The sequence below is a fragment of the Aspergillus terreus genome, genomic scaffold (assembly GCF_000149615.1).
Source record: "Aspergillus terreus NIH2624 scaffold_3 genomic scaffold, whole genome shotgun sequence".
NCBI classification, from domain to species: domain Eukaryota; kingdom Fungi; phylum Ascomycota; class Eurotiomycetes; order Eurotiales; family Aspergillaceae; genus Aspergillus; species Aspergillus terreus.
Window position 1 is genome coordinate 2,250,286 of NT_165926.1, and position 13,376 is coordinate 2,263,661.

Genomic DNA, 13,376 nt, shown 5'->3' on the forward strand with positions numbered 1-13,376 from the left:
GCTGTCCCACCTTCAGCGCCATGCGCTGAACCACTCTGCAAGCCAATGGGTCTGTAGTCGGTGCAATGCAACATTTAAGAGGCTGGACCTGTTGGGTATTTATTCCTCAAGCGTTTACACTCGATTGATGGATGGATGTTCTGATCCTTGGTAGAGCGTCATAAGGCTCGACACGTTGTCAAAGATAGTCTGGCAGGCGGTGCAGGGCTGGGAATTTTGCATACTCGCCGGAAGACCATATCTGGCATGCAAATCACCGAGACTCCTTGTCCCATTCCTCGCGCGGAGCTAGATGGGCTAGATGGGGGTGGCGTGCAGCCAACGACCTTCACCCCTGCCCTTCCAAGGAATGATGGAACGGCCTCAGATGCTGCCAATCAAACACACTGCCGGGAAGGGCAGCCCAGTCATGACAGTCCCATGGTGCCAGGATCCTCCCTGGATCCGACTAACATCACCAATGGAGGGAGCCCTATAGTGGACACGTGCGAGCTCGGAAGTATGTACTATGATGCGAGCTTCGATTTGGTCCATTTCGACGTGATGGGATTCAACGGCTCTCCGCTTGACGTTTCTCCCGGGTTTATGCATATGGCGGAACGTGATGAGGAAAATAGACAGCCAGGAGAGAGTCCGTTGACACCTTACTCACCGCGTAGTATGGAGTGGACGGGATTTGCCTCAAACAACCATACAACGCGACATGTGGAGCTACTGGCCATGGATAAACCCACGGTAGGTCGTTTCATCTCACGGACAAAGCATTAGCGCTGAACAATGGACTTGTGTAGTGCATTGAAACATTGATCCACGATATTGTCGACCAGACCTCTGAAAACGAAGGACACGCATTTTGGAGCCATACCCAATCGGAGAATGTCATACTGACCAACACTAAACGGGACGAAATCCTCCATCTCCTGGTGGACACTCGCCCCGTCTCGCGTGACGGCACACTTGTTGACGGCAACATACCGCTCCTATCGCTTGATAGCATGCAGGAATATCTAGATCTCTTTTTGCGCTATTTCAATACCTCGTATCCCATGGTCCATGTTGCCACCTTACAGATCAGCAGCGCTGACCCAATGTTCGTCCTGTCGATGATTATCCTAGGAGCGACATACAAAAACAAAGACGCCCATCAATTGTCTGTCACTCTCTACGATGCGGTGGTGCCGTATATCCTCAGCGGCCTCATCAGTATCCCGCTCCCGGACCTGTCGACGCTGCAGGCTTTCCTGATCCTCGAGTGTTACGGGATGTACAGGGCTGGACCGTACCAGCGGGAGAATGCTATGCTGATTCACACGCTCCTGTTTAGTGTGAGCATCTCTGTCAGGGGTAGGGTGTAAAGATACTGACTATTATAGGCGATCAGGAGAGTCTCTAGGTACCATGTCCGCGGAGGGATCACGCTGCCAAACCATTTGGCTTGCCACAATGGCCGCTGGAAGGCTTTTGCACGAGCGGAGCAGTATAAAAGGTACCCCCGTTCCATCTGCAGCATTGTTTATGTGTACCTAACACCAGCAGACTGATACTATTTGTATTTATGTGGGACACCCAGAACGTATCCTGTTACTCCGTGATGCCCAACATGTCAACCCAGACCATCCAAGTCCCCCTCCCATGTGCCCAGGAGGTATGGGAAGCGACCACGGAAGCCGCATGGGAGCAGGCCCACGCATCGCATGCAGAGCCAGCCAACTTCCACGACTCTGTAAAATCCCTCGTCGAGGAGCGCGGCAGCCACCATCGCGACCCGATGGACCGCCTTTCGCTGACGCTTTTGCTGCACGGGTTAATGTCCATGTGCAACGACATCGCCCATTTCGACAACCGCTCGATCTATCTCGGCGACATGGACCACGGCGAGGTATCATGGACACCTTGGCGGCGGCGTATGACCCACGCCTTGGAGACGTGGAAAGCCCGATATGATGTGTACACCATGGCATCCGTCCAACAGCGAGATGGATGGACGGCGCCGAACTACCGCGAAGAGGACATCGCCCTGCTTACGCTGTATCATACGGCGCATATCGTGATCAACTCCGACATTCGCCATCTGCAGGCCGCGGCCGGCGCAAAGGGCATCTTTGGCCATATTGTCATGCCCGAGGATCGACAGGAGAGCGCGAACTGGGTAAAGCAGTGGGTGCGCGGCCAGGCGGCGGCGGCGGACCATGCTGCGTGGCATGCGGCACAGATGCTGCGAGAGGGCATCCTGCATCTTAAGAATTGGGATGTTTATGGGGTGTTTCATTACCCGTGGTGTCTGGTTATTGCGACGCTGACGTGTTGGGCTTTTCATGCTTTTGGGTCGGCCTCCGAAGAGAGGACACAGTGTGCTCATGGGAATGCGTTGTATACTGATCAACGAGAGTCTCAGGAGGCGATGAACCATATGGTTTCGCTCATGGCATCGGTGTCGCCGGGCAATATTAGGCGTACGCTGAGAAGATGTTGCATCCATGGACTTACTATCGAGGTGGCTCGTTATCTGCAAGGGGTACGATGGACAGCTGCATTTGAGGCTATGAAGCTTTTAGACAAGTTATCCAGAGGCATATCGATATGATGAATATAGGCCTGATTTCTAAGGCAGTGAAGAACGATGAATCATGGAATCTGACTCCACTAATTAAATTTCACTAATTAAATGTGTCAAAAGTGGGGAAGTGGCGCCTTGTCGGGATGAGTGATTATGAATCATTTTCTGTCATTCAACTTGTTGACAGACAGCCACAAGTATATAATCGTTGTATTATAGCCTCTCCAGCATCAAGAATCCAGCATCCCTCATAGATACAACATCAAGTCGATCATTCCCTCCTTTCGCACTTCCATACTATCCACCATGCCGACAACATCAACCCCCATCGTCTTCTACGACATCGCCATGCGCCCCCCCACAGAGAAAACCTGCTGCTCACCAAATCCATGGAAAGCCCGCTTAGCCCTCAACTTCAAATCTCGCCCATACACAACCACATGGGTGCCTCTACCAGATGTTAGCAAAGTCCGCCGCAGTCTCAAAGTCCCCGCCTGTCGCAAATTCGCCGACGGCACGGACTTTTACACCCTACCAATCATCGAAGACCCCGCCACGAACTCCCTAGTCGGCGACTCCTTCGACATCGCCGTTTACCTCCAGAATACATACCCAGACGCCGGCGCAGGCGACCTATTTCCCCCCCAGAAACTCGACTACGTCTGCACGCCGGAGGTCGCGTCGCTTATTCCGCTCTCGGACTGCTCCGATAGCCAGTATCCGGAATACGCCAAGTTCAACGTTAATGTCGACGCGGCGTTTACCGCACATGTGCAACTGGCGCTGCAGGGCTTCCCGTTTGACCCCGCCACGGAGGAGGCCAGCAAGGCGGAGTTTGTGCGCCGCGCGGGAATGAAGAGCTGGGACGATTTTGCGCTGGTGGGCGAGGCGCGGGAGAAGGTGAAGGAGTCGTTCCGGAATACGCTTGGGGATTTGGCGGAGCTCTTCGCGAGGGACGATAGTGGACCGTTTCTTCTGGGGAGAACGGCTAGCTATGCGGATATGATTGTTGATGCATGGCTGCGGATGCTGCAGGCAACGTTGCCGGAGAGTGAATGGGTGGAGGTGAGGAGTTGGCATGGGGGGATTTTTGGGCGGTTGCATGATGCTTTGGATGTATATGCGCAGGTGAAGTAGCGGGTTTCAATTCTAAAATAGCCTGGAGATATTTAGCGGGTACTATTTTTTAGAGCAGCTTACAATGAAACGATAACCTAACGGCAGCTTCGAAGTGCACGAGACAGAATTTTTCGGCTGATAAGGACTAGCTATAAAGACATGCGTGTGGCGGTGTTCATATTTGGATACCCGATGGATATGGCATATATCTCTTGTATCCTGGCAAATAAGACACCATGCCTCGGGATTTGGAAAGTTCACGATCTGGGAGTATTGCGGAGAGTATTTCCTACACTCGACAGCAATTCTTTCGGACCTCTGGGGGCGTTGCTCGTTATGACCCTACCATAACCACCGTGGACTTGATATTGCTTCACTCTCAAGAACCAATTGTCACATCATAAATTCGCTGCAAGAGCATCCCTGCAGAGCGGACTAATAAATGAGAGCCGGTGTCCGAGCAACCGGTGGCAAGCAAGGTCGGTGTAGTCAATAGCGGCAGCCACGTGGAGGGTCATGAGGGTCAATTCCAGTAGGACTGTAGGTGGAACTCCAGGCCCTGTTGACCGAGGAGGGAGTGGCGTTTGAGTCTGTCATTCGCGGGGACGAGGAGGATGATGTTTATGTCGTTACTCTTGCTGAGGAGTTCAAGATGAAAGGGGGAGATAAGGACGAGGGATCTTAAGCTGGAGGACTCTTTTTCGCCCAGATCTGGAGCTTAGCGAAGATGCAGCATCACCATAGAGCCCCGCAAAGTTGCTCGTAGACTATTAAGGGTGAATGTGATTTATGTTAAGGTCTGTACGTTAGAATCATACATCCTAGTAGTATATGTGTCGCTATACGATTGTCGCGACTCTTGCCGAGATCCACCTACCCACCAACCTCACCATTTCAATTCCATGCACATTACCCCCCACCCCACAATCATGATAGCTCTTCCTACCGACATTATTCTCATGGTAGTAGACACCATCGACGAGTTCAAGGATCGTCGTAAGCTCTTGCAAGTCTGTCGCAGCTGGAGAAGCCTGTTGCTCCCCAAGGTCTACTCAAAAGTTACGCTCGACATTGATGAAAGCTTGGTTCCTCTGGCACACACAGTTCTCCTCAACCGGTCGATAGGAGCCACTGTCCGAGAACTGAGAATTCCGAACCTCTTCTGCAAGGCTGGCAAGAATGGCATTTATCATCCTGAGCTCTTCCGAGAAATCGTCAAACCCTTCACGGTGACCCCTGAAGATCTCACCGAATGGGAAGATTCCTTGGATGCCGGAGATGAAGAAGCGTGGCTTGTTGTAGTCTTGTTGTCTCTCAACAACCTCCGATATCTTGGGATGCGTCACCATTCGTATTCCTGGGATTTTACATTCCGAACAGTCGCGCAGTTGGCATCCAATTCGGTCTGTGTTCGGGGTTATGCACCTTTGTCGCATCTCGAAGAGGTCAACATAATGTCGGAGACTGTTTATCAAAACTTTCCAGCCGCTCGATTTGCCCCATTTTTCAGGCTCCCGTCCATGAGAGTGTTCCGTGCTGCTGGGGTCCACGAGGAACATGAGGGGAGGCGTGCTTCGTTTCCGTTTTCTCTGAATCTAGAACCTAAGTCCTCTCAGGTCAGGGAGATTATTCTCGACCATTCAAACTGCAGACGTGGAATGATCGAGTACGTTTCATCGTGTGCCAATCTGGAATACTTCGAGTATCAGCACTCCAACGCTGCCAATCACGGCGATGTGTGGCTAGATTTTCGACCACGGCGATTTCACATCGCGTTGTCTACCCAGAAACATAGTCTGCGCGTGCTACGCCTCAACGACCGCGGCAGTACAAAAGGGGTAGACGACCTTGGCATGGAAGATGAAGGCATTTACTCGGGGGACGATGTCGAAATTGAGCCTTGGTTCGGCAGCCTGGTCGATTTCACGGAGCTACGAGAACTGCGCATTCCAGTGCGTAATCTCTTGCAATCGGACTACAGACACCGTGGCTCCTCTTTGGAAGAAATTCTTCCGCGCAGCTTGGAGTATCTCTCTCTGGCTAAGACTGACCAGGCTGAGTTTGATATTGTCGAGCCTCAACTCTGCAGTCTACTTGCTCTCCGGAGTAAATGCTTTCCCGCTTTGCGAAAGCTGGTGATTCAGCTTTACCAGATGGAGTTAATTCCGGGGAAAGAACTTAGAAGTGCCAATAACGAGGGGAACTGTCGGGTTCCGCACAGCACGAAGGAAGTATTCGAGGAAGTGAGGAAAACGTGTGGGACAGAGGGTGTTAAGTTCTCTTTTGCCCATGACGGGGAATATCAAGTACTGGCTGATGGCAAGCTGGTTTGGGACAACGAGATGATCTAAGCGCTGTCCTAGTGTAGTTAATAGATAATTTAGTCTTGTGAGATTTGCACCGACAGCTTTAGGGCACGGGCTATTCCCTGACTAGATAATTGGTCAATGTGCAAGACTTATATTTGCACCCAAAACGGCAATAATCCGTAGAGTGTTCAACCAAAGTCTCCCTATTACGCTACGTCAGTTACTACGAGTTGAGGAAAGATGGGATGCAGAGTAATAGGCTCTCGAAGGCCATTCGGGTTCGGTTCGGTCATGGCCTTCTCGCCCGACTGCCGCCTATTGGCGGCCAGCTCTAGTGACCAGACACTGCGCCTCTGGGACCCGGTGACGGGCGTTTACGAAAACTTGGAATGTTGAATGAATAGTAACTATGCTCGAATTTTCCCGCGACGGTTTCTATCGCCAGACCAACTTCGGCGCCTTGAAATTCAATCCATGTGTGACATTCCTACATCTCGTCCGCCTCATGCGAATCTAGGCATCTCCATTGAGCGTGGGCAATTGATAAAGCTGAACGGTGAAAAGAGTCTCTGGCTTCCTGTCAAGTCTCCGCCCAGCTGTTCCAACCTAAATGAATACACTTGCCCTGGGACATGCATAAGGGCGGAATCATATAATTATAGATATATTTATAGGTATTTTTTTTTACTGTATAGCACTACTAAAACTAACTCTCTGCTCTTACTTGCTAGAATAATATTAAAAATAACTATCTTCTATATATAAAAGACATAGTCTTTTATCCAATGCTTGCGGTTTTCTGATGTATAAAATCCCTCTTTTGTAGTTTTATAACAGCTGGTTTAGATATAGTCTATAAAGTATTAAGTAAATCTTACAAATCTTACTAGATGTAGTATATGTATTTACCGGTTGATAGAAGACTGAGACCCTACCCTTCAGCTTGAAGGACGAGTATAAGTCTGGGCCCTGCTGAGTCGTACTGTCAAACCAGGGAGTCTCGTATCGGGTGCTGAGACCTCACCGCCCATACACATTGCCTTAGACAGTCCCTGCACCTCGCTCCTAGACATCACACCGGACCGCATGGCTCCGGAAATGACCCCGAACTGGCGGTCAAGATTGATCATAAATAGAGCCACACTCTTCACATAACACAGTCAACTTCACCAATTTATGGCCACCTTCAATATTCTTATAATACATCATGAAAATTGTCTTTGCCTCCTTCCTTCTTATCGCCACTGCCATGGCTCTGTCTCAAAATGATGCCGGAAATGTTTGTGCAAGCAAACAGACCGTGGTGTGTAACGGTCAAGGAAACGGTGGTCTCATCGCTCTAGGCAATGTTCTGCCTGGTGCACTAGGTGAGAATTGCGCTGCTGGCGAAGTCTACTGTTGCTCTCATGACGACATTGAACGGGTAAGTCGCTATCTAGCCTTTAATGATGGACATAGCAACTGACCGGTAACCCGACAGTCTGGCCTTGTGAACTTAGATCTACAGGCTCAGTGCTCTCTTAATCGTGTTCTTTAGGCGACTTCGCCGCTTAAATTTGGAGGACTCCTTATTGGGAGAGCCAGATTCAGTTCGAGGCTGGCAACGAACGAGACGCGCAAAAGATAACAAAAGCCACAGAAATAAAGAAGGGTCTCGGTCTCTGAGTGGTACTATAGCTCTCTATGGCTGAGGTACGGCCTTACGTATGAGGACTGGGGGGCATGGTATGGGAAGAATCAGGTAGAGAGGCCAGACGCCGATCCTGCACATCGGTAGAACTACCTTACCAACATTACATAATTGCTCAGGCTGGATGGCCGCATCTAAGTAGATTGGCTTCAATAACTCTGCTGGTGTGGAGTAAAGGCTCAGTAAGCCTTGATATCCCAATAGATAGACAGAGATAGCTAGCGTAGGGAAGAAGAAATAACGCAGGCTGTTACCTGACAGCCTTATGGCCAGTCTCGTGATGCGATTGCGCCAACTCGCTATCCTCATTAACTGCTACCGTACATATTATATTTAGAGGTATTCATATGGACTTCTGATGGATTGCTACTTCCGGTGGTTGATGAGAGTTCGGTATAAACCTTTTGACCCTAACTGGCCATAGCCCGCGATTTCGCTGTTAATTATAGTACCTGACAGGTCTATCCCAGGGAATCCTTTTGTTTGATCCGGAAAGCGGCGCGGGTGTCGCCTTTGTTGGCTCGCCGCAATCCTGAAGAACGGTTGAAAGGCCCTAAAGATTTGATAATCTCGTCACAAAATGACATCTATTTTACTGATCAAGGACAGACGGGAATGACCGATCGGTCTAGATGCCTATATCGGCTATCTCCCAGCGCCAAGCTAGACTGTCTTGTGTCTAACGGGATGGCTCGGAACGGATGTGTCCTATTCCCAGACGAGCGGTTCCTCTATGGAGCCACAACCTGACAGAATGCTGTCCGGAGGCTCCCGCTGCATGCAGATGGAACTACTTCCCAAGTCAGGATATGCTTTCAGTCTTTGGGATGTGCTGGTCCCCATGGTCTAGCCATAGACGAGGACGGGAATCTGCTCATTTACCATCCTCGCCTGGGCTCTGTGTTTGTAGTTAATACAGAAGGCGTTCCGAAGGCAATGATCGTGACAGCACCTAGTAGTGGAAAGAACCCGATGAACTGTATATTTGGACGTGAATATAGAAAGATACTGTTCATCACACGGATAGTATGAAGGGCAACGTGCAGTACGTGAGGTGGCATTGCAGAGGAGTCCGAGGGGGAAAGCCTGTCAGATAACGAAAGGTGTAATGTATACAAAGAAGACAAGCCAGAGAAGTCATCTATTCAGAATATACTATCAACTATCAAATGTCGGAGAGGTATCTGTGCAGATTGTCAATCGCCGCTGTCGCGCTGGCCAACTGCGCCCTGGAGGTGGCCGCTCCAATATGCGGCGTGCTGATGACATTCAGGTTTTCCCACAGCAATCCGTACTTTTCATGACTTGGAGGCTCTTGTTCGTGGCAATCTAGTCCGGCGCCCCACAGATAGCCCTCAGATAGTGCTCTGGTAAGGTCCCGCTCGTTCACAATGCCTCCCCGAGCTGCATTGATGAGAATCGCGTCCGGCTTCATCGCGCGAATACGGTCATATGTGATCATATCCCGGGTGTCCTTTGTAAGTGGCACGTGAATAGACAGGACATCAGCCCGTACGAGCACTTCATCGATGCTTCTCGCTCTGACATGCGGGATATGCTGCCAAATATTGTCCGGCGTATATGCATCATAAGCCACTATGTCCGCCGCAAAGCCACCCCGAAAGATTTCTGCAACAGTTCGTCCGATATTCCCCATGCCAATAATTCCGATGGTCTTCTGATACAGAGTCAACCCATTGCAGGTCTCCTTGGGGACAGGCTTCGACATCTGGCGAGTCGTGATGGACCGAATGCCGCGTGCAACTGACAGGGCGAGGGTGACAACAAGTTCAGCCACGTCGCGCGCGTTCGCCCCCGGCGTGTTGAGAATCTTGATTCCTCTTTTTACACAGGCGTCCTGGTCAATTTTTTCGATTCCTACGCCGTGCTTGCCAATAGCGACGAGGTTGGGGCAACTGGCGATGTCTTCGGCGGTAAGATACGAACTTCGGATCAACAAAGCGCGGGCATTTGCTCTCCAGTGTTGAAAGGCTTCATCGTGTGGCTGAATGATATTGAAAAGTGTCTTTGCGTGCTCGATGGCCTTCGGAGGGAATGGGTCGAGGACATAGACAGTTGATTTCTCCGAGCTGGCCGGCTGGCCAGTTGACATCAGATCATCAGCTCTGCTGGGCGGCATGTTGAGGTTGTTGGATGCTTCGAATTGACGCCTGATAGCCCACACAGTTGCCAGATTGTCTGCCATGGGTATATAGTCGGATTCAATGCACATATTATATGCCCGGATGTGACGGATCTTGTCCGCCGGGCATTGTCCGAAGCAGGTGTGCCATTAGTGATTCCACAATATGGGTTAACACATAGCACGTCGATTTCGGACAGACTCCTTCATCATTCTCTGAAGAGTGTGCGGAACTATCTCCGGTAACTGGTTCATACTCTGCTGCCCATGATGTCAGGCTCCCAGGTCGTTTGATATCAATGTATACTAGAACATGTCCCAACTTACTGTATCGTCTGCCGACTCCTGAAAACGCCAAAGAACTCTGCAGAGAACTTTGAGGGCGGAGAATCTCTCCCCAATGATGGTCAATAGTGCAGTGCACTTGCTCAGAACACTCGCTCCACTGGGTGATTCCAGCAAGGGTGACGACCTCCCCAGGACGATGATGACCGCCCCTGCAGAGAATACATCAAAGGCGTCGATAAATGACCCAGAGAAATATCCTTTCTCTAAGGCGTCGTATTCACCATTGATATACTCTCTGCAGACGGTCATTATATCCTGTTGGAGTGCTTGGGTAGGCCCGAGAATGCTCGTTCTCATCTGCCCAAGGCTACTAGTCCGTGCCATACAAACCAAAGCCCTACAGGTGAGCTGTCCTATCGCGCGGATTGTGCTCAATGGTTGACTGAAGCCTTCCGCACCCTTGGGTATGTCTCTCCAGTAACATAGCGCTTGATATTGAAAAATAGGGCCATGCTCTGGGGAGTCGCGCATATTGGATACGAGTCTAGCATGCATAAGAACGTGCGCCCTAAAGTCGAACCACTCTGACGGACTGTGCACATTCGATGGAAGCTTCAAAGCATCAGCATACGTGACTTGGTTTTGAAGGGTATCTTACCCTCAGTGTAATATCCCTATCTTCAATCCCGAACGGTCGATCCATTACGCAGCTAACGGCCCTGCAGGATGTAAGCCATTTACTTACAGCGAAGCGCAAGGAGGACACACCTATCAATAATGTACACATTCCAGAAAATGCGCCTTCTCTGTTCGATTTTGTCTGCAGATATACCACTATCAGGAAGTGGTTCTTTGTGAAATCTATACGATATGGCCTTCTTCGTGGCAAGTCCAAGCAGGTGCCATGTGGACCCTCCAGTCGATGTAAACATGGAGTGTACAATCAATAGAAGTATGCTGTGCAGCACCTTTACATCATCATTACAATCAAGTATCGCAGGGAATCTTTGCATCGCGGCAGTGTGTAGGCTGCTTGAGAACAACTCGCCTCCGGACCCTGGAGACAGGAGGGTCCCGATAGCGGCTGTCATATACACATTGAAGTCTCCGAAGGCTGTGTTCCGGTCCGTTGTCGATTCGTTGCGATGAAAGAAGGCGTCACAGTAACCTACCATCTCCGCCTCATCGAGATATGGACAGATGATTTTGGTCCGCTGCAGCAGGCTGTCCAGGCACCCTGTCATGAACTCCTTGCTGATATTGGGGGTGTGTCCCACCATAGGCATGTATCTAGATTTCTGGGACGGAGGTAGAGATTGTGTTGGGTCACTCCCAGAAATAGCTAGTGAAGCCCTAATCATGCTTCCTATGGCCAGCTCCTGAGGAAAGCCGCTCGCCTGGTCGCGCGGCTCTGCCATAGCATTGCGGGATAGAAAGCCAATCTCTCCCATGGCTGCCTGTACAGACCTCTCTGTGAGACTCGTTTGCTCGGTCAGCGACGTGGCATGAGATGTTTGCGGACTACTGTGCGTATCGTCTGCCGGGTCGGGGGGTGACTGTGAGCTCCTGGCACATTCGTCGCTTGCCTGGCATAGGCGCTGACGTCGAGTAAGATTGTCCAGATCTTCTGCCTTTCGTTTCAGGGATTCGATGTAGCTAGACTATTTGAGCCCTCATTTCATGGGTGACTAGATGGACATGGGGATCGTCCTTACTCTGGGAGTGCTGCATTAGAGAGTGCAGTTGCATCCTCAGCACCAGTTCGCGAAGGGACACTCCGTGGGCAGCAATCGGCCTTCGCCCCAACGCACGCGGTACATACTGGTAAAACCCTGTCGCACTGTCCCTTGTGTTAACAAGGTATTGTCCGATCTGGCCGTAGTGGGTCATTTCACCTTTTGCTTTCGTTTCCAGCATCTCTCACAAGCCTGGAGCCTCCTTCGCACTCTGGGCGTCCGCGGTGTGGCAGCTGTCCGATGGTTTTGCTCCATATTCATATCCGAATTGGGAGTATCGGAGCATCCACGGTGCGTCGGACACCCCCGGGCTATATGACCGGTTTTCTTGATGTGGAGAAGTTTTTTAGCCGGTGTATTTCCGGTCCCAATATTACGCGAGTTGTCTGATCACTCGGGTATTGTCCGGCAGCCTGGGTAGAAGATGGTCGATTGTATCCTCCGTCGGTATGTCAATCCCAGGTAATCGACATATCACACGGACAATGAACCAATGGTCCTTAGTAGATTGCTCAACCTGCTACTCAGAGACTAGGATCATGTCAATGTACATGCAAAGCTGACCTACGGTTAATAGTTACAGGATCCCACGGGGCTGTTCCGGTTATCATTCGCTTCCCCACATTCTTTTGCCGAGCGGGGGCGGGGGAGCGCTCTTTAGAATAGGACTCACGTCTCGATGTCGAGTCCAGAGGTTTGCATATGCACGAACTTCGAGTATCATAGGAGGGGCTCCAATAGGGACTGGGCCAGGCGGTATGCGCACTAGTAGCGAAATCAAGTTATTGCCTCGACTACCGGCCTGTCAATCCTGCTATACCAGGAAAGCCAAGGTGAACAGCGATATCCCCGAGAAATCCGGGAAATCTAAAGCTCCTGACAGCGGATTCATCAATAGTGTGACAATACTCGTCCAAAATGTACACCCTGTTCGATAAACGGTCATGTCTGTCTGACTGTGAGCCTTGACGGAAGTGAATCTGTTTCCAGAGAGTAAGTCTTTTCGTTGTATGATGCCTAATCAACGCATTAACCAAGCAGGTATATATATGAGCTAGAGAAACAGGTCCAAAGACTTCAAGAGGACTTGGCCGACACCGAAACGTCTGCGGGTCGTTTGCCGCCCTCTTTGTCGCCGTATGATGCGGCAGTTTCTGGCCATCCTTGCCAGAGCAGCTCTGCTACGGTCCCCCAGACGGGCGATGCGCCTAGGATTGATATGAGTCTCTCTCCCAATTTTACGGAAGGCTCCGGAATTAGGTAGTCTCAACATATTATTGTTTGCATCTGTCGAGATCTATAGCTAACAAAGAGTATCAGTTTTATGCGCGTTCTGTTTACAGACGCCGGATGGAGGGAGCGCAATCAAAAACTCCTACATAATTTATCCAAGGGAGCTAGTATGTTAGAGACTAGGGTGCAACAAAACTCACTGCCAGCAGCGGAGGAAGCACTGGTCGTGTTTAATAGCTAGTAAGGGCTTCTTACCACTGCCATTATACATATCTCTAACGTGGTACTACACAGCCTGGGC

At 50.5% G+C, this 13,376-nt stretch overlaps 3 protein-coding genes across 3 annotated transcripts; 2 read left to right on the forward strand and 1 right to left on the reverse strand.

Annotated features, from left to right (window-relative positions):
• Window positions 1–1,600: 1,600 nt before the first annotated feature.
• On the forward strand, window positions 1,601–3,694 carry ATEG_02697 (uncharacterized protein; the record flags this gene model as incomplete). Its single annotated transcript, XM_001211875.1, has 3 exons — window positions 1,601–2,453; window positions 2,678–2,754; window positions 2,825–3,694. 3 exons carry the CDS (start codon window positions 1,601–1,603, stop codon window positions 3,692–3,694), a joined length of 1,800 nt encoding a protein of 599 aa, XP_001211875.1.
• Window positions 3,695–4,605: 911 nt separating this feature from the next.
• ATEG_02698 (F-box protein) lies at window positions 4,606–6,027 on the forward strand (the record flags this gene model as incomplete). Its single annotated transcript, XM_001211876.1, has 1 exon — window positions 4,606–6,027. The coding sequence occupies one exon, from the start codon at window positions 4,606–4,608 to the stop codon at window positions 6,025–6,027; it is 1,422 nt and encodes a 473-aa protein (XP_001211876.1).
• Window positions 6,028–8,840: 2,813 nt separating this feature from the next.
• ATEG_02699 (uncharacterized protein) lies at window positions 8,841–12,023 on the reverse strand (the record flags this gene model as incomplete). Its single annotated transcript, XM_001211877.1, has 8 exons — window positions 8,841–9,874; window positions 10,076–10,079; window positions 10,146–10,463; window positions 10,497–10,718; window positions 10,765–10,816; window positions 10,852–10,874; window positions 11,279–11,762; window positions 11,929–12,023. 8 exons carry the CDS (start codon window positions 12,021–12,023, stop codon window positions 8,841–8,843), a joined length of 2,232 nt encoding a protein of 743 aa, XP_001211877.1.
• Between the last annotated feature and the right edge of the window lie 1,353 nt (window positions 12,024–13,376).